This window comes from Phacochoerus africanus, chromosome 4, assembly GCF_016906955.1.
Source record: "Phacochoerus africanus isolate WHEZ1 chromosome 4, ROS_Pafr_v1, whole genome shotgun sequence".
NCBI classification, from domain to species: Eukaryota; Metazoa; Chordata; class Mammalia; order Artiodactyla; family Suidae; genus Phacochoerus; species Phacochoerus africanus.
This window is the reverse complement of record NC_062547.1, coordinates 15,786,863-15,808,728: the sequence shown is the minus strand read 5'-3', so window position 1 is coordinate 15,808,728 and position 21,866 is coordinate 15,786,863. Positions and strand designations below refer to the sequence as shown.

General features: G+C 39.9%; 1 protein-coding gene and 1 pseudogene across 1 annotated transcript; one reads left to right on the top strand and one right to left on the bottom strand.

Annotated features, from left to right (window-relative positions):
• The first annotated feature begins 6,702 nt into the window (after positions 1-6,702).
• On the top strand, positions 6,703-11,562 carry LOC125124082 (olfactory receptor 4C45-like). The gene is given in 3 exon segments (XM_047774254.1): positions 6,703-6,713; positions 10,648-11,432; positions 11,435-11,562. Coding segments are annotated over 3 exon segments (924 nt in total).
• Positions 11,563-18,586: 7,024 nt separating this feature from the next.
• On the bottom strand, positions 18,587-19,537 carry LOC125124487 (olfactory receptor 4C3-like; annotated as a pseudogene).
• Between the last annotated feature and the right edge of the window lie 2,329 nt (positions 19,538-21,866).

Below are 21,866 nucleotides of genomic sequence, written 5' to 3'. Positions count from 1 at the left end.
ACATTTTATGAAGTTTGCCTCTGGTGTCATGAACGTACTACTAGTCATGAGGAGCAGACACTACCATGAAGGCTTTAGTGTTTGTTTTTTTTTTATAAGAAATGAAGAGATGCAAGAAGAAGTGGGCTCATTAAAATCCTCCTAACAATAGCTATCTGAAGGACCTGCTCTTCCAGTTTTCCCAGAGCACAGCATGCCTCACTCCTGGTCTTCACCCTAAGCTCTGCTGAGGGCATGCTGTGGGTCTGCAGCTGAACTGGTTCATGATTTAATCCATGTAGAGGCAGATGGCAAGTGTTTTAAAACTCCAGTTCACAGCTGCTGTCAACAGTGGATGAGTGGAACTGGAAATTCAGAGTGCCTTCCAACAAGTGATGTATTATTTCAATCTAGTACTCAGAGTGGCATCATTACAAACTAATCCACCATCACTTGCTAACATATTTCCATGCATCCTGTAATTATACTTCCCTCATACTCTGAGAAAGAAACAGGGGGAAATGAACAATCTAACTTTTTTAAAAATAAGACTGAAATTGGGCCCTCATCTTTCACCAGTCACAAAAATCAACTCAAATGGACTAAAGACTTAAATGTAAAAGCTGAAACTGTAAAATCAGAAATTGTAAAACTCCTAGAATAAAACATAGTGGAAAAACTTCGTGACATTGGACATTTCTTGGAAAGGACACCAAAAACACAAGTAACAAAAGCGAAAATACACAAGTGGGACAACATCAAAATTAAAAGCTTCTCTACAACACAAGAAACAAGAGAGTGAAAACACAACTGTGTTGGAATGGGAAAAATTATGTGCAAACCATGTATCTGATGAGGAGTTAGTATCTAAAATATATAAAGAACCCATGCAACTCAATAGCAAAAACAGCCTGATTTCTTAAATGGGCAAACGGTTGGAATAAACATTTCTCCAAAGGAGACATACACATGTTTCTCAGGATTGATTTGGCGATTCTGGGTCTTTTGTTGTTCCATATAAATGTTTGGATTGTTTGTTCTAGTTCTGTGAAAAATGTCATGGGTAATTGGATAGGGATTGCATGGAATTTGTAGATTGCTTTGGGCAGTGTGGCCATTTTTACAATGTTGATTTTTCCAATCCATGAACATGGGAAATCTTCCCATTTCTTTACATCTTCTTTGATTTCTTTGATTAAAGTTTTATAGTCTCGGCATATAAGTCCTTTAAATCCTTTGTCAGGTGTATTCCGAGGTATTTGATTTTGTGAGGTGCAATTTTAAAAGGTATTGTATTTTTGTATTCCTTTTCTAGTATTTCATTGCTGGTATGCAGGAATGCGACTGACTTCTCAATGTTAATCTTCTCTCTGCTACTTTGCCTTAATTTATTAATCCGTTTCAAGTAGTTTTTGGGTTGAGTCCTTAGGGTTTTCTATGTATAGTATCATGTCATCTGCATACAGTGACAGTTTTCTCTCTTCTTTTCCCATATGGATGCCTTTTATTTCTTTTGTTTGTCTAATTGCTGTGGCTAGGACTTCCAAAACGATGTTGAAGAGCAGTGGTGAGAGTGGGCATCCCTGTCTTGTTCCAGATTTGAGTGAGAAGGCTTTCAGTTTTTCCCCATTGAGTATTATATTTGCTGTGGGTTTGTCATAAATGGCTTTGATTATGCTTCAGGAATGTTCCCTCTATACCCACTTTGGTGAGGGTCTTGATCATGAATGGATGCTGGGAGTTCCCGTTGTGACGCAGTGGTTAACGAATCCGACTAGGACCCATGAGGTTGCGGGTTTGGTCCCTGCCCTTGCTCAGTGGGTTAACGATCTGGTGTTGCCGTGAGCTGTGGTGTAGGTTGCAGACGCGGCTCGGATCCCGCGTTGCTATGGCTCTGGTGTAGGCCGGTGGCTACAGCTCCGATTCGACCCCTAGCCTGGGAACCTCCATATGCCACGGGAGCGGCCCAAGAAATAACTAAAAAGACAAAAAAAAATGAATGGATGCTGGACTTTGTCAAATGCTTTTTCTGCGTCTATTGAGATGATCATATGATTTTTGACTTTTCCTTTGTTAATGTGGTGTATGACGTTGATTGATTTGCGTATGTTGAACCATCCTTGTGAACCTGGGATGAACCCTACCTGGTCATGGTGTATGATTTTTGATATGTTGTTGGATTCGGTTGGCTAAGATTTTGTTGAGAATTTTTGCATCTATATTCATCAATGATATTGGGCGATAGTTTTCTTTTCTGGTGGTATCTTTGTCTGGTTTTGGAATGAGGGTGATGGTGGCATCATAGAATGTCTTTGGGAGTATTCCTTCTTCTTCAACCTTTTGAAAGAGTTTCAGGAGGATGGGCACCAATTCCTCTTTATATGTTTGATAAAATTCACCTGTGAAGCCAGCTGGTCCTGGACTTTTATTTGTAGGGAGTGTTTTTATAACATCTTCAATTTCATTTCTAGTGATCGGTCTGTTCAGTTGGTCTGTTTCTACTTGATTCAGTTTTGGCAGGCTGTAAGATTCTAGAAAATTGTCCATTTCTTCCAGATTGTCAAACTTGTTGGCGTATAGTTGTTCATAGTATTCTCTTATGGTTTTTTGTATTTCTGCTGTATCCGTTGTGATTTCTCCTTTTTCATTTCTAATTTTGGTAATTTGGGTTCTTTCTCTCCTCTTTTTAGTGAGTCTGGCCAGGGGTTTGTCAATTTTGTTCACCTTTTCAAAGAACCAGCTCTTGGTTTTATTAATTTTCTCCATTGTTCTTTGAAGCTCTATTTTATTGATTTCTTCTTTGGTGTTTATAATTTCCTTCCTTCTGCTGACTTTAGGTCTTTTTTGCTCTTCTTTTTCTAATTCATTTAGGTGGAGGGTTAAGTTGTCAATTTGGGATCTTTCTTCTTTTTTGAGGAAGGCATGTATCACTATAAATTTCCCTCTGAGCACTGTTTTTGCAGCATCCCATAGATTTTGAGAGGTTGTGTCTTCATTATCATTTGTTTCAAGGTATTTTTTTTAATTTCCTTCTTGATGTCCTCATTGACCCATTGGTTTTTTAGTAACATGTTGTTTAGTCTCCACGTAGTAGGTTTTTTCTCATTTCTTTTCCTGTGGTTGATTTCTAGTTTCATGGCATTGTGGTCAGAGAAGATACTTGAGATAATTTCTATGCTCCTAAATTTGTTGAGGTTAGCTTTGTGTCCCAATATGTGGTCGATTCTTGAGAATGTTCCATGAGCATTTGAGAAGTACATGTATTCTGATTTTTTTGGATGTAGGGTCCTGAAGATATCGATTAAGTCTAACTTTTCTATGGTTTCCTTTAGGATCTCTGTTGCTTTATTGGTTTTCTGTCTAGAGGATCTGTCCATTGGTGTGAGGGGGGTGTTAAAGTCTCCTACTGTGATTGTATTCCCATCAATTTCTCCCTTTATGTCTGTTAGTATTTGTTGTATGTATCTGGGTGCTCCTGTATTTGGGGCATATATGTTGACAATAGTAACATCCTTTCCTTGGATGGATCCCTTAATCATTAAATAGTGTCCTTCTTTGTCTTTCTTTATGTTGTTTATAGTCTATTTTGTCTGATATGAGGATTGCAACTCATATGTCTATTGGCATGAAATATTTTTCCCCACCCCCTCACTTTAAATCTGTATGTGTCCTTTTTCCTAAGGTGAGTTTCTTGTAGGCCGCATATTGAACGGTTTTTGCCTTTTTATCCACTCAGCCACTCTGTGTCTTTTGATGGGGCATCTCAGTCCATCAAACATTTAAGGTGAGAATTGATAGATTTATTTATTGCCATTTAGAACCTCGTGTTCCAGTTGATTCTATGGTTCTCCATTCTTCCTTCCTTTCTTTTTTTTGCTGGGATGTTCTCTAGTTATTATCTGCTTGAGTGGTTTTTTTCTTTCATTTTTTGTGAATGCAATGTTTGGTTTTGGCTTGTGGTTGCCCTGTTTTTAAGTATGCTAACCCCTTCCTATAATTGTGTGTTTTAGTGTGATGGTCCTATAGGTTCAAACACTTCATTACTATATTAAAATTAAGAAGAGAAACAAACAAACAAAACAAGGGTCTATTTATTTCCTAGCATCCCTTGCCCACATTTTATGATTTTGAGGACTCTTTTTTTTCTTTTTAATTTTATTTTGTTCGAAGCATGTTCATGATTAAATCTGTATGCTGGCTTATTTGAGTGACTGCTCTCTGATTGCGGTTTCCTCAGTCCTAGTTTCTCCTCTTCTTTTTTTTTCTTTTTCCTCCTTTCTTTCTTTCTTTTTGGTTTAGAGATGCAGTTTCAGTATTTCTTTTAGCCTGGGTTTTGCATTGCTGTATTTTTTTAGCTTTTGTTTGTTGGGAAAAATTTTTATTTCTCCTTCTATTTTAAATGATATTCTTGCTGGATAGGAGTATTCTAGGTGCATATTTTTCCTTTTAGCACTTTAAACATCTCTTGCCATTCCCTCCTGACCTGTAGAGTTTCTGTAGAGAAATCAGATGATAACCTTATGGGGGTTCCTTGTAGGTAACATTCTGCTTTTCTCTTGCTGCCTCTCTTTATCACTACCTTTTGCCATTTTTATTATAATGTGTCTTGGTGTGGGTCTATCTGGGTTCAACTTGTTTGGAGCAACTGTACCTTGAACTCAGTATCCTTTAGATTTGGGGAGTTTCCAGCAATAATTTCCTCAAATATATTTTCCATTCCCTTATTTTTTTTCTACTCCTTCTGGAATTCCTATATGCATAGATTGACCTGCTTTATATTATCCCATAGGTCTCTTATATTGCTTTCCAGTTTTTTGATTCGGTTTCTGTCTGCTGACCTGATTGGGTGATTTCCATTACTCTATCTTCCACATCACTGATTTGTTCTCTGCATTATTCATTCTGGTTTTACTGCCCTTAGCTCAGTTTGCATCTCTGCAAATGAATGTTCTAGTTTTTCTTGGCTCCTCCTTATATGTTCTAGTTCCTTTCTGAGGGTGTCTGCTTTACTGTTCTTATCTTCTCTTAATTCCTCAGTATTTTCACTATTTCTCTTTTGAACTCCAGGTCTGACAGACTGCAGAGATCTGTTTCCCCGTTGACTGCTTTAGGTGAGTTCTCCTGTTTGGTTTGACTGGGGGTGTTTTCTCAGCTTCTTCATCTTGCTTGTTGTTTTCTCTTTCATGGTAGAGTTGTACTCCCGTGGCTGGGCAGGTTTCCCTTGCCACTGCCGTGGAATGTTTCCTGAGGGCTGGTGTTGTTGGTCAGTGTTTCTGAGGTAGTGTGACATCGGAAATTTCTTGGAATGTCCAATTACATTTTTTGAGGTAGTGTGACATTGGACATTTCTTGGAAAGGACACCAAAGGCACAATAACAAAAGCGAAAACACACAAGTGGGACAACATCAAAATTAAAAGCTTCTCTACAACACAAGAAACAAGAGAGTGAAAACGCAACTGTGTTGGAATGGGAAAAATTATGTGCAAACCATGTATCTGATGGAGGAGTTAGTATCCAAAATATATAAAGAACCCATGCAACTCAATAGCAAAAACAGCCTGATTTCTTAAATGGGCAAAGGGTTGAATAAACATTTCTCCAAAGAAGACACACACATGGCCAACAAGAATATGAAAGATATTCTACATCAATAATCATTGGGGAAATGCAAATCAAAACCACAGTGAGCTGTTACCTCATACATGTTAGAATTGCTATGATAGAAAAGACAAGGGAAAACAATTATTGACCTCGATGGGGAGAAGAGGGGACCCTTGTACACTGCTGGTGGGAATGGAAATTGCTACAGCCTCTATGGAAAATGGTATGGCAATTCCTCAAAACATTAAAAATAGAAGTACCACATGAACCAGTAATCCCATTTCTGGGTATTTATCCAAAATAACGTAGGATCTCAAGGACATATTTGCAGTTCTGTATTCACTTCAGCATTATTCACAAGAGCCAAGATGTAGAAACCACCCACATGTCAATCAATAGATGAATGCATTTTTTAATATGCTGTATGTACATGGAATATTATTCAGCCTTTAAAAAGAAGGAAATCATGCCCTATGTGACAACATAGATGAGCTTTGAGATCATTATTCTAAGTGGAAAAAGTCAGTTATAGAAGGACAAATGCTATGTAATTGCATTTATGTGCAACATATTAGAAAAAATCCAACTCAGACACAGAGAATAACAATGGTTTCTAGGGGCTGGGAGAAAGCAGGAATGAGTAGTAATGATTTAGGGGATGTGGAGTTTCAGTCTGAAAAGAGGAACAAATTTTGGAGATAGCTGGTGAGGATGGTTGCACGCAATGTGAATGTACTGGATGCCACTGACCTGCACGTGCAAAATGATTTAAATGGTAAATTCCATGTGTGTTTTACCACAATTTTTAAAAAAATCAAGGGAGAGGGACAGACTGTGCATGAGGCGGGCAGCAAACACACGAGCAAAATTGTTCACTGTTGAGGATAGAGCTGACATCATTGCTTCCCTCTCTGCTCTGAACTTCAGGAGTGTGTTGATCTGGTTTCAAAGTAAAGGCTGCTGAAAGAGAAAGGCAATTCTGAGCAGGGTTCCAGCCAGCTCTTTATCACCTCAGAAGCTGAGGGAGAGGAAGCTGTAGGCAGCCTCTTTGCCACAGTGTTTCTATTTGCTCCCTCTGGGTGTCTTTATCCATGGAGTGCCTGTCTGGGTGTGATTTCCCATGGCTACTCTGTGAAAGCATAGTACGTGAAGTTCCCATGATTCTCTCTCTGTGAGGCAGACACAAAAAAGCTATGTGATAATACAGCATGACAATCTGGCGCCCACTCATCCTAAAGGAAGTTGATATGACCACGACTTAATTACTCAATCTTAGGGAGCTAGGAGCCCTGCCACTTGTGTCTCACAGTCACTAATAAAAATGTCACAATGTCCCAGGATAATCCTCTTGCTGAAGCCCAGCCTCTGTGCACTGGCACCGAACTGGACCTTGGAAACAAGAGGTTTCGGTCATACAAGAAAAGAATACCTTTACTGCTTTGCCAGACAAGGGGGGAATCAGCCGGATTGTGTCCCACCCTGGTAGGGTTTGGTGAAGAGTTTTATGGAAATGGCTCAAGGGTGGGTTTGCTGCTAAGGATCAGAGTTTACTCAGAGCCTGTATTCTTTTAATCTGGCCTCAGAGTGTCCTGCGATGAGCTATGGTGGTTCCCAAAGTAAGACCTTCTTTCTGGAACGATGACTGCTTTGGCAGAAAATCTCAAAGATATTGCTCTGTGTATCTGTGTCTAGGAGCCGCACAGGGTCCTGCTCTGTTTCAAGGTTTCAATCTGGCACATAATTTTAAAAAGTGACATTTCCATTCTTAGCATAACCATACATTTAGAAGAATCATGTTTTCACAGACAAGTCCATTCTCTGTGAGGCAGAATACTAACTCAGGTAGTCAGTAGAGGAACATGGGCTTAGATGCCTTCTTTGGTATGGCTATTGATTAACACTTGTGGCTGAAGGGCTCCAGGGAGTACACATCCCCACAGGCCTTCTTTACTATAGGAGGTGTACCTACCCCCAGATGGACATTAATCCCTAAGCCCCTGTGACTCAGTTTATGGGGAGAAAAGGGCAAAGAAAACCATGAGACCTACAGGACATTTCCATACCTAAAACCCCTATTGGATAAGGACTGATATAGGATATTGAGCAAGACCAGTGGGAGAAAACCACATCTTTCTACACCCCATGTTGGTACACACACACTTTAAGGAATTAAAAACCTTTATAGGACAATAGAGAAGGGGGGCACTTCTCCCCCCACACAGCAGCCATGGGAGCTATTTGCTTTCCTGTAATAAAGACTTTGTGTGCTCGTTGCCTGGGTTTTTGCGGACTCCATTCTTCAACTGCACAAAGAACCCAGACTCCGGTAACATCTTTCTGGCATCATCTGGGCTCTGACCTATGCCTGAAACCACCCCCATATATCTTATGCCAGGCCCACCTGTGTCAAAATGAACAAGGAAGCCCCAACACAAACCTTTCCAAGAACCTTACACAAATCCCCCATCCTAAACTATGGCCAGAGGCATATGTTTCACCAAAGCCCAAGTGCATTTCTAACAGTGGCCTCTAAGCTTGTCTGTGGGAGCCAAGTGGGAGTAAAGGCAAGGCTTTGGCTGATGCTTCAGAAAGGATGCCAACAGGGCCAATTACTAGTCCTCGGAGGACTTGAGAGGTCAACGCATTACGTGAACTTGCACTTGGTGAAAGTCTATTTAAACATTTCTCTAGAGTCAACGAAGAAAGAACTACAAGGACCTTTAAGGAAATAAGAGCCACAAAGCCATGCATCAACAAGCTGAAGATCTCCTGGGGAGACACTGCTGCCAAGCCTAGTATGAGTGTGAATGTGGGCTTGTATCAGAAATAAAAGGAATTCTCTCCCCATTGCTCATAGACTTTTTGGGAAACAACACTTTGGCAGAACTGCCTGGAGAAAAGCATGTTCAGTCAAATGGATTTCATTTACTCATACATTTTATACTTCTCCATTTGAAGAACTTTTCATAATTATATTTTGAAGATTCGTTTATGGTTTCAGTAGAAGCCAAGAAAGTGAGTCCAAATTACATCTTATAGCTAACCAAGTTTACCAACTAAAACAATTCATTTTCTGAGTAAATCCAGACTGCCAGTGAGAACAAAAATACACTGAAATCAGACTAAGAGACTTGCCTAGAGAGAGAAGAATTCCATTATCTCCCTGGCTAATGCATGTAGATTTGCAGCTATAGGGCAAATGCCTGAGGGGAAGAAGCAGTGACTGGGCCTAATCTAAACAGTAAGGATACACAATCAACCAATCCAGGTGAGTGGTAAATAATTCTTTTTCCAACATTTAAGTAGATTAACTTAATTTAGCCAATTCAGTTTCACTGAGATAGTTCTTAGAATGGGAGGTCTGTCCATTGAGGCTTAATCGTTCTCTCTAAAAATGAAGGTGGACACAATGATACCAAAAGAGCAAGAGGAAACACTGTCTGGCAGTTCCCTGAGGGCTCAGAAGGTAAAGGACCTGACGCTGACAGTTCCGTGGCACTGATTTGATCCCCAGCCCAAGACCATCCACATGCCATGGGCCCAGGCAAAAACGAATGAAGAAAACACGCTGTGATTTTCCCAGACAGGACACTCTTGAGAACGACTACTCATTTTCACAAGATCGTGGTTCACATTTATGTCTCACTAAGTAGATTGAGTCTGCACAAGTCTGTTTGTAAGGATTAGAAATTCCTTCCCTTTTTCATGAATTCCATGTCACCACATTGAAGTTAGAGCGGGTCAATGAAATCCTTTAAGAATGATGAGCCACACAGTCACCAGCCAAAGGAGCCATGGACACAGAAGAAACCACTCAGAGACTATGCTTTCCTGAAAATTACAAGATCTTCCCTCATCCTTACTGACAGTGAGAGATCATGGCAAGGAAGTCAGTACCCAGGAATTTTAGAGGAAAAACACATGGTTATGCTTCTTAGCAAGGACTGGAGAAGGAAGCAAAATGAGAAAGGGATAAAGAGTAAAATATCTACAGTCTTTTCTAATAACAACGTGTACTCACTTTTGAATATCCACGAACAGATCGTTCCCCAGAAGAAGAATGTATTCTTACATAGAGTCAATACTTCCACCAGCGAGCAGCTAAAACTTCAAGTTCATCCTAATGGATTAAACATGATGGAAGGGAAAGTTGGGTTATCTCAGGTGACTGTAACATTTCTGTCTTGTCAGTAGAAGACTCAGGGAAACTTCACGGCTCATTCAATTCCATTTGTAAAATGTGAGGAGGGTATAATAGGTCTCATCCAGAGCAGGATTCTAGGTGTGATGAGAGAGCAACTGCACAGAAAATTCATTTCAGGAATATCGAGAGCTTTTCAGGGAACTCTGTACCACTCACATGTTCACATTCAAAGACAGGGGAAAGAGCGAGCGTGGAAGAGTCACACTGAGCCAGACAAAACACCCTGGATGGTTGAGTGAATGCTGCTCAATGAGCTGTTATAAAGATAGTTCCTTGACATTTGAGGGACAAAAACCCCATCTGTATCCCTGTCCCTGTGTGCATGTGCTTTCATTTGACAGAAGGCAGGAAGAGCTCAGACAACACAGCTGGTATAGACAGAGAAAGGCTTGGGATGCTACTCTCATATCTGATACACAGTTGCCTTTTTAAAAAGAGTATTGTGTGCCTATACCTAAAAATATTCATGCCCATAGACAAGCCGAACTTTAAATAATAATTATGATTGATGAAACGTGTCCCCCAACGTGAAAGGAAGCTATCTGTGAGAACTTTAGAGCTGCAAAGAAAGTTTAGAAGTCAACCATAAGTCAATGGTCACAATAACATCTTGCTTTTAGTGTCGTGTTTTAAGGTTTGTCACAATTAATATGAATAAGGACAAATCTACCCTCCTTCCTTTCTTATGATTATCTGTAAAATCTCAGAGGCGGGTAGAAGGTGTAGCTCCCCCAATCCATGACTAAAGAGGGGATGAAATCTTTTCGTATTGAATTTTAAACGTCATCACTCAGTAATACTGTGCTCTTTCCAGAAGGACCGCATGCTCTCATCCCAAGATGAGTTGACGGCAAGGGTGAGCAATGTCACAGAATTCATCCTACTGGGGCTGACCCAGAATCCAGAACTGCAGAAACTCTTATTTGGTGTTTTGTTAATCACCTACTTGATCACATTGGCAGGCAACCTGCTCATCGCAGTCACCATCTTCATCAGCCCAGCCCTGGCTTCTCCCATGTACTTCTTTCTGTCCTATTTGTCCCTTATAGATGCGTTCTACTCTTCTTCCATCGCACCCAACATGATCTTTGACTTGATCTCTGGAACAAACACCGTATCCTTCAAAGGCTGCATGACCCAGCTCTTTGCTGAACATTTCTTTGCTTCAGCTGAGATCGTCTTGTTGATTGTCATGGCCTATGACCGCTATGTAGCCATCTGTAAGCCCTTGCACTACATGACCATCATGAGCCCACCTGTGCGTGCGTTTCTGGTCGGAATGGCTGGGGCCTTAGGGTTTATTCATGGAGGGATCCAGGTTTTGTTCATGGTCCAGTTACCATTCTGTGGCCCCAATGTCATTGATCATTTCATGTGTGATTTAATCCCTCTCCTGGAGCTAGCCTGCACAGACACTCACACCTTGGGGCCCCTGATTGCTGCCAACAGTGGGTCACTGTGTTTGGTAATCTTTTGCATGCTGGTTGCTTCCTATGGTGTCATCCTGAGCTCCCTGAGGACTCATAGCTCTGAAGGGCGTCGCAAAGCTCTGTCTACCTGTGCCTCTCATGTCACGGTTGTTATCTTGTTCTTTGTACCTTGTTCATTCCTGTACTTGAGACCCATGACCTCCTTCCCCACTGACAAAGCGTGACTGTGTTTTGCACCATAGTAACTCCCATGCTGAACCCTTTAATCTATACTCTCAGAAATGCAGAAGTGAAGGATGCCTTGAAAAAACTCTGGGGACAAATAATGAAAACTGGTGGTAAATAAATCTTGTGTGGGGTATGAAGAAAAAAAAATCTTGCGGTATTTCATGGTGATTTATTCCTATTCTTAGTTGATCAACTTGGGAGTATTATCCTATCTGGATCAGTTTTCTTTAGGACCCCATATATTGTGAGCAGGGAGGATGCCCATTGAAGCATAGTAGGCACAGAGCCTAGAGCCCAAGATAGTTTTAGGAGCCCCTGCAATTTTCAATTTCTTTTAACACAAGAAGAAAAAATTAATAATTCAATTTGGATTGTAGTGATGTATATACCAATGCTATCATAAAAGAATTTTTAATATTTTTATGGAAGAAACAACCCATGAGGACAAAAAAGTATGAAGGACCCACTAAAGTCATAATATTTTCCTGATTGTGGATACTAAGTATATCAATACCGACATTCTTTTTTTTTATTATTGCATTTTAGGGCCACACCTGTGGTATATGGAGGTTCCCAGGCTAGGGGTCAAACTGGAGCTACAGCTGCCAGTCTACACCACAGCCACAGCAACGCAGGATCCAAGCCATGTCCGCAGCCGACACCACACAGTTCACGGCAATGCCAGATCCTGAACCCACTAAATGAGGCCAGGAATCGAATCCACAACCTCACAGTTCCTAGTCGGATTCCATTCCACTGTGCCATGACAGAAACTCCAATAGTGATATTCTTGAACACTCATTATACCCAGCAGAATACAGTTTTATTTTAAAAGAGGAAGAACAATGACACATGGAAAAAATGTAGAACAAGGAAAGAGTCTTCAAAAGTACATTTATCAAAATATACTTTTTCTGACCCTCCTAAGTTTTAGAAGTTTATAAATATTATCCCCCCACAGCAATAAAAAAAACCAAACTTTTTTCTTAACACAATCCCAAGAAGAGAGCATTTGCACATAAATGTACTCTTCAAAAATTACATTTCCATCATTCTCTGTATTACACAACAGTCTACAAAAACAGTTGGAACCAAGTTGGCCAGAATAAAGGAAACATAATTGATAAATTCCATTAGGCCAGAAAATATCTGTACATTAAAGTCTAGTTTTAGACATGGATAAAGGAATAGAAGATTCTGAAAATGAAACACTTACAAAAATTACCAGTGATTTAATAACAAGTGTGTCCTGGACACCAAGCCCAAATCTGGATTATAGAAAATAATGCACACCTTGAATATAATGAAATTCTAAGGAACTTAGAAATAGATGCTTTGAAGTCAGAGATTAAGAGCTTTGGATCAAAACACCTTCATTTCTCATCTCCAGCATTCATCTGTCTTGTAAATGTTAGCAAGGTGCTTCTATCTGTTTTCTTTTTCTCCTACCTGTTTTTTTTTTTTAATCTGTAAAAGGAAAATAACATTATGTACTTCCTTAAATTGTGAGAATTAAATGGCTTCAGTTGGAAAAATGAGTCAGCTGAAAATTAATGAAAACTGCTCAGATATTGATCCAGCATCTCAGAGATGCCACCAGAGAATAAGGTGTGCTGGGGACGGCAGTTCCTGACAGAGGAGCCCAAGAACACTGCTACTGCCATTCCCTCAGCATGATCGCAGGGAGACCAGACATCTGTGCCAGCCTCACTTCAACATGTATCATCCCAGCCAGTGAGAAGATCTCTGGATATTAAGAGCCAGCCCGGCACCAAGTCCCTATTCTGGGATTAAAATGTCCTTAAATATGTCTATAGTTACAAATGGAAAAAAAAAAGAAAAAAAAAAAAGGAGTTCCCATTATGGCTCAGAGGAAACAAATCTGACTAGGAACCATGAGGTTACAGGTTCGATCCCTGGCCTCTCTCAGTGGGTTAATGATCTGGCATTGCCATGAGCTGTGGTGTAGATTGCACACACGGCTCGGATCTGGTGGTGCTGTGGCTGTGCCATAGGCCGGCAGCTACAGCTCCAATTCAACCCCTAGCCTGAGATCATCCATACGCTGTGGGTGGGGCCCTAAAAAACACAAAGAAAAAAAAAAAGCAAATGGGAGAGCTGGTTGGATCAACTGTGAGATGCTTTCAAAGGTTCTCATTAATGATGGATCCTGTCCTTTTCTGGTCCTCTGGAAGGAAGAGGAGAAAGGAGAGCCCAGTGCTAGAGACCAAAAGGCCAGTCCCTGTATAGAGCTTGTGATGTTTGGGGAAGAGCTCAGAAACTTGCCTCAGGAGATTTCTCAACAAGGGAATTTTTTTTTTTTTTTTTTTAGTAACAGTTTAAAAAAAATTTTTTTATTATAGTTGACTTGCAATGTTCTGTCCATTTCTGCTATACAGCAAAGTGACCCAGTTATCATTGTATAACCTTTCGAGGTGTGTCCTCTTATTCTCCTATTTTCCCGAGGAGGAAATTGAGGTACGGAGAAGAAGTTACAAAGCTATTAAGTGGGAGAGCTAGGACTTAAATCCAGATGATTCAGTTCTAGGAAAAGACCCCACTTTAACTGCTACTCTCATGCTGCAGCTCATAGCACTGCATGGGCTGTTTTAACACAGCAACTCAAAAAAGAACCAATAGGTGGTGTATTAAGGCCAAAAGGAAGTTCTGAATTATTTCAGAATTAGATATGATGATTTCAAAACTTATAACCTTACTGCTTATTTAACCTCCCTGATAGAAGCTCAACCAGGAATTTGACTATCATGTTGTGCTGGCATTTCTCATGTTCGCAGGACACTGCATCAGGTTAGATCTCACTGTACACATAAGGCCATTAAAAAATAGATGTTTTGCCATAATTTCCTATGAGTGGTCATTTTGTAGATACGTGCAAGCAACTGAGTGTTTACAAAATCACATTTATCTTGTAGACATTTAGTTGTAGCTCCCAAGAAAACCAGAATGAACTAGGATAATGTAAAAAGAAAGACTGTGACTATGGAGTTCCCACTGTGGCTCAACGGGTTAAGAACTTGACTAGTGTCTATGAGGATGTGGGTCTGATCCCTGACGTTGATCAGTGGGTTGAGGATCCAGCATTGCCACAAGCTGAGAGCATATGTCACAGATACTTGACTCTCATATTGCTGTGGCTGCGGCGTTGGCCAGCAGCTGTATCTCCGATTTGACCCCTGGCCCAGGAACTTTCATATGCCCCAGGCACAGCTGTAAAAGATAAAAGAAAAAGAGACAGTGATGATGACACTTATGATAATGATGATTATAGTGGTCTCCTGAGCCCCTTCTGTGAATAAATTCTTAAACTAATCACTCATTTCATATGTTTTGGAGGCAGCAAATTTCGGCTTAATTCATGTCTTTCATTTACTTTAAGCCTCAAACCCTGGAACTTACCTCTGTCTAAAATAGTTCTTTACTTGAACATAATGGTGAACCTACCCTTAGGAAGGTATGAACATCAATAAATCAATGCTAGTGTGAAAAATTTTGACAGCTCATCTTGTGTGTTTACTATGTGCAAAGTGTTATGTATCCACTTTGTTATTTAATTCTCACTACAGCCCTATAAGTGCAGTAATATTGCTATTCCCATTTCATAAAGTAGGAAACAAGGGGTCATTATATATTAATATATATGTAAAGAGAGGTTCATTACATTGCTTGGGACCAAATAGCTAAAATTTGGCTGACACAATTCAAATCTAGGTCCATCTAACTCAAAGATTGTGTACTTTCCCAAACCCATTCTGCGTTCCCTTAGAAACAAACAACAAACTAAATTTCTCACATTTCTCTGGAATCTTTACAGTTCTCTTCTGAAACCCTCTGGCCTGCATCATTTAATCCAACTCAAAGGTGGTCTTTCTTTCACAGATAGACCTGAAATGCATGCGTCTGCAAAGCCCTGAGTAGTGACTAGTCAGTAGTTTATAACTTCATGAGTGTTTCGATGCCCATCTAACAGCAAAGTCCTTTGAAATTATTCTCTTCTCCATCTAGTTTATACATAAAGAAGTATCCAATGGCTTATATGGTAGTACTTTCCTCTCGTAATTTTTTTTAATTAGTAAGTGTGTCTGATAGGAATGTGTGTTCATTCTGCTGTGATCCATTAAAAATAGGTAAATAAATAAAAGAAAACTCTGCTTGAGGTAGGGGAAATTCAAGGGAGGTAGAAAACTATGTTTTAAGTAGCTCACCAATAGCCAGGGAACAACGAGCTGTGGAATAAAAATCTCAAATCCAGGTGTTCTCTTTTTATTCCACAAGAATATTTTCAACAGTATTTAAAATTCAGAGCCTTACATTATTTCTGGTCTTCTTCTATTTCCCACTGACAGGGAGAAAAACACTCATTAGACTCAACTACTTGTCAGACACGATGCACTTTGTACTCATTCTCCTTTCATAAGGACAGAAGGATGAAGTTGCCCATTTGGGGACAAGAAAACTGAGGATCAGAAAGGATTTGTCTTATAACTTGAACAAAGAAATTTGGCCCCAGAGAGTAACTTTTAGGAGGGTAGAGGCTTAACCAAGTTTCTAGAAGGAGTTGAAAGAAGTGGAGGAGGGGGAAAAGATGATGATAACTGGAGGAAAGCTAACACATTGTTGACAGTGATTACCTCTAGGTAACAGGCTTGTAAGTGGATTTACACACACACATGCATGTGTGTGTTGCCAATCTTTCGTTCTTGTTTTCTAAATTTTAATATAGACGTGTGTTTGGGAGGGAAGGTATTTCATATAGTCTCCAAAATGGAGATATCCCTTTCTTGGTAAAAGTTGTAATACTTTTTAAACCAACTAGCACACTTCTGGTGAAACTCACTTATGTATTTATTCTAGCAGATTGAAAATTTTCAAGAATAAGCAGCATTCACAAGATAATTGGGCCACTGTGAACCTTGATTTGGACAACACCAAACAAGGGGGCACCCAGGTCAGTCCTTTATGCTATTTGATATTTTGTTGTTGTTGTCTTTTTTTTAGGGCCGCACCCGCGGCATATGGAGGTTCCCAGGCTAGGGGTCAAATTGAAGCTATAGCCGCTGGCCTATGCCACAGATACAGCAATGTGGGATCCAAGCCATGTCTGCTACCTACACCACAGCCCATAGCAACACCGGGTCCTTATGGATGGGATCAAACCCAGGTACTCATGGATGCCCGTTGGTTTCACTAACCGCTGAGCCATGAGGGGAACTCCATATGCTAGTTGCTATTTTAACTGAGCTAAAAATAAAAGTGCTTTTCAAATTTCAACTGAAGTATTTTTTGTTTTTTCCTAGAAAGCTCCTTGAGATTAATTTGTGGCAAGCTGCCAAAAAAGATAGGCTCTTTTTTGGTAACCCTCACTCTGATTTCATAGTTCTTAGCTAATTGGAAAATTGGCTCAATTATACTTTTATTATCTCACAGCAGAAACGAATAGACATAGAACTCAAGATCTCAGTTATACTTAGTTATTATTAACTACAAAATCAAAATGTGGCAAAGTCAAAAAAGACTATTTTGCTGAAGAACTCTGCAACTTTTTTTTGTTAGGCATAGAAGTTTGGGGGTAACACAATAACTATTTCCTGATGATCTCCTGAATGTATTGGTAGTTGGTGACTGATTCTGACCACTTAGAGGAGGGAAATTGTTTTACATACCAATTTCTAGGTTTGTTTGGGGTTTTTTTTAGTGTAAAAAGTGAATAATTGCAATATGAGGAATTACTGATTATTTGTTAAACAAAGCATAAGCTTATTATAAATTATAGGAGCCTACAGACTTTTTTTTTTTTTTTTGGCTGCATTTGGGGCCATGCAGAAGTTCCCAGGCCAGGGATCAAACCCATACCACAGCAGTAACCAGAACCACAGCAGTGACAATGCCAGATCCTTAACCTGAGCCGCCAGGAAATTCCAAGAGCCTACAGTCTTAAAGAGTGCAGCATGGAATGGGGTGTGATCAGTTTTTAAAATCAGGAAAGGAATGGAATAGGCATGGGTATGTGTTTTAAATTCCAGAATCCTGGAATCCCTTAGAGTTTGAAAGAGAAGGAGTTAGGAACAATAAAAAGGAAATGCCGCATTGCATCACTGGCCAAAAAATAAGCCATTCTGTTCTAAGTGGAGCATATATTTCAAATTTAATAGATATAGAAAAGCCAAAGAAAATAGCCTCTTTTGGAAGATTATGAAAGGGTTGAAGTGGAAATAATGTCGGCTAAAATTTGGGGCACACATGTGCCACAACTGGATTAAGAACTTTACACAGATTATCTAGTTTAATTCTAATAGTAATAATTTGGACGTGTATTGTCTTTATTTTTTTGTCTTTTTTTAATTATTATTTTAAAGGCGAGCTTCAGAGGCTCATAAAAGTTTGGTCAACTTATGCAGAGTCATGCCACGAGGAAGCCTAAGATGCAAATTTAGGATAATCTGTCTCCCAACCAAGATCTTACCCTCTGCTATAATGTGCAGCTATGCTGCTGATGTCCTAAAGGGTGATGAGAAGCAATAGAAACCAGGCCTACATACACACTGACAACTATATATGGCATGTGTGAAGTTATTTGCTGTGTTTTTCCTCTCATTTCTACATTTCAATTGTCACACAGACTCAATTCATGTCAACGTAGATTTCTATTTAAAGATTGGGATGATGAATCAAAAATACCTGAGTTTGGAGTTCCTGCTGTGGTGTAAGTGTGTTAAAGGATCCGGGTGTGGCCACAACTATGGCTCAGATCTGATGCCTGGTCCAGGAACTCCATATACCAACGAAAAATAATAATAACTGATTCTGAGTTTTGGTTTAGCCAGGTCAAAACTAGACAACCTTAATCAATTAACCACATTAGAAGACACGGTTTCCTCATTTCTAAAAGAGATAACAATCATTCATGCCATATATGTCTCATATGGTCATTATATAATTAAAATATGAAATTCAAGTGAAAGTCTAAGTAAACCAATAAAGTCTGTGAAGATTAAAGAATAGATAAAATGGATTAAGATGCTGTATGGCAAAAAAAAAAAAAAACTTTGGAGTTGTTCCTCTTTCAGAAATAAAGCAGTTTTTCTTTCCTGCTTAACCATTCATTATCCACCTGCAATTTCTTACTATGTGCAGGAAGTTGTCATGGCATTTTTTACCTCTTCACTTCTCAGGGTATAAATGAGTGGATTCAACATAGGAGTCAGGATACCATAAAACACTGCCATGTTTTTGTCCATAGATAAAATAGATGATGGACACATATAAGTAATTACACGGGGCACAAAGAACAAGGCAACACCAGGGAAGTGGGCCCCACAGTGGAGAGGGCTTTGCGCCTCCCCTCTGTACTGTGGGACCTCAAGAAATGCAGGATGACAAAGTAGGAGGCAGCCAGCATGAGGAAGGTCAACAGGCAGATGATCCCACTTTTGGCCACCACCAGCACCATCCCACTTTTGACATATGTGTTGGTGCAGGCAAGTTCCAGCAAGGGATACAAGTCACAGAAAAAGTAATTGATCACATTAGGTCCACACAAGGACAACTGAAGGACCAACAAGAGCTAAGCCAGTGAATTCAGGAAGCCCCCCAACCAAGCCACCTCCACCAGCAGGGCACAGAGATGCCAGGTCATGATGGCCGTGTAGTGCAGGGGCTTGCAGATGACATGTAGTAGGTCGCAGGCCATCACTGTGAGCAGAGTGATATCAACACCTCCAAAAAAAAATAGGATCCAAAGAGCTGAGTCATGTAGCTCTCATAAGAAATACAAGGCATCTCCCCTCATACAAGGCATTAACAATGAGTCTAGGGGCCATAAAGGAAGAGTAGCAGGTGCCAATAAAGGACAGGATGGCCAGGAAAAAGACACATGGGAGAAGCCAGGGTGGGATGAAAGTGATGGTGACCACAATGAGAATATTTCCACAAACTGTGACCACATAAATGATCAAAAAGACCACAGAGAGAACCCTCTGCATCTCTGGGTTCTGTGAGCGTTCCACCATGAAAAATTCTATGATATTGTGTGGTATTGCCATAAAGTCCAAGGACACGGAGGTTGCAGGTACAGTATTGCCTGTTAAGTCAAGAGAGAAACATGATTGGAACAGAAGTCATTGTAGGGAGGGAAAAGATTTCTTTTAGCCATGCCCACTTCCCTTTATTCCTCTTAACCCTTTCTGTTCCAAAATTCATGTGCCAATTCATCCTGTTAACCATAAGACGGGAGCATGTCTGTTAGCTTTAGCATTACTGGGCACTAGATATCTAAGTCATTAAGTGAAAATAATAATTTAATTACCTCTATTTTAATTTATTCGGTTTCTCCTGAAATTGAAAATTCAGCAGACATTGATTTTCTAATTCAACTGGAGTACGTCTGACAGTTTTCAGCAGAGTTCCACATAACATACAAAAGTACTTGAGAAACCCATGAATATTAAGAATCTCCTGAATCTCTGCATGTATAGTCCATACCCTGTGAATTAAATCTTTCTCCTTGGACTTCACCGTGAGGTTTGCTACACTTTCTGTTGTGTTTCCAGCAGTAACACAAACTGATATAAAGCAAGCTGAAGGAGGATTGGGAGAAGCTGACTTGGGTGAAATTGGAAACTTGACCAAATTCTCCAGTTCTCTCCTTGCATTTATTCCCACTTCACACCTGTGCTGTGGACAGTATCGTGTATAAGAGGTTAAATTACTCTTCTCCCTTGCTTTCTACATTATACATACTTCTGGGCTCTGCTTTCCCTGGGTTTGGTGACATCCTGCTCGTGAAAGCCTACCATTTCCTCTGCAGCCTACAGGGAGGAGTCAAAGTTTAAAAAAAAAGGTTTTGTGACCACCAGTGAAAGACTCTATTAAATGATTATCTGCCTATTCACTGCATAAAGGAAGCTACAGAAGGAGAGAGAACAGATGTCCTATCTTAACTAAATATAAATTAGAATCTCATCTGGCAACTATTCCTACTCACCCTTTATTCTTAATTACATTCAGGAAATGCCTGTGCTTATCTAAGTTTTGGCTAAACAAAAAGCTGTCACTCATCCCACCCACCAACAATCTATTATTTTCCTGGGAAACATAAGTCTTCTTAAAGTAGCTGAAACTCCCAACTTGCCGAGGACTTCATGCCCTATCATATGGTAAGAATTCAAGTACAATCATTGAGTTTCAAAGGAAGAAAGAGACAGCCAGATATAAGGCATGCTGGAGAGAAGATTCCTGTACTGATCAGAAAGCTGCATCCTTTTTCTCTTTCCAAGCTTTATTACAAGATGACAACTACTGCTTCTGCACGTGACAGGTCTGATGGATGGGGATCTTTTCAGAGAAGAACACTGTGACTAAGAGTACAGACAGCAGTCCTAAGAGCCAACACCTATGTAACAGGCTTTGCCAAGCACTGTCCTACCTGCTTTACATACAACAGCTCATTTAATCCTCCTGTCATCCCCATAAGGTAGATTACTGTTTTTATCCTCATTTTGTAGAGGAAGAAACTGAGAGACACATTTAGAAACCCATAGAAGTATACTCAGCGGATAAGTGGCAGAGCTAGGACTTGCACCCAAGCAGTCCTGGTATAGAGTCTGTGGGTGTCACCATGCCATACTGTCACTTAAGCTCATTTAGGTTGAATACTTCCTCTGCTATTTATTTTCTGTGTTAATCATAGACAACTTCTCAAAGACTCTATGTTCTTAACTATAAAATGAAAATAAGAGTATTGTTACACTCTGAGTTTGCAAAGAGCAGTAAATGAAAACAGTGCATGTCAAGACTTTGTACAGAGCCTGAACGGAATAAACATTCAATAAGTGGTGTCTGTGAAGTCCCTGTCATCAGTGCTGTGGGCAACAAATTCCTCACGAGGCTTAAGGAGCCAAGGACCTAAGTTATGCATGTGTTAAAATATGACAAATATTAAAAATGCCCTACTTATCCTCATACAGAATACGAGGGTAAAAACAATCAGTGGGTTAAGTGTACAGTTTAGCCAAATAATGAAATTATATGCCCCCAAATCAAAATATGAAGCTCATTCATCTCTGTAATTCAAATTTTTGGGAGTACAAAGAAATTTACTTTAAAAAAAAACAGCAAAAAAAAAATTAGTCTCCTTTTTGTGTTATCCATGAAAAACAAAATTATTTTGTGGAAAGTAATGAGAATTTTAGTAAATTTATTCCCTGGCATTTTTATGTGAGTTGTATTTCTTCTTATTTAACCTCTTTTTTTTTTTTTTGGTCTTTTTGCCTTTTCTAGAACCGCTTCCCGTGGCATATCATATGGAGGTTTGCAGGCTAGGGGTCTAATTGGGGCTGTAGCTGCCGGCCTGCACCAGAGCCACAGCAACACAGGATCGGAGCCCATCTGCAACCTACGCCACAG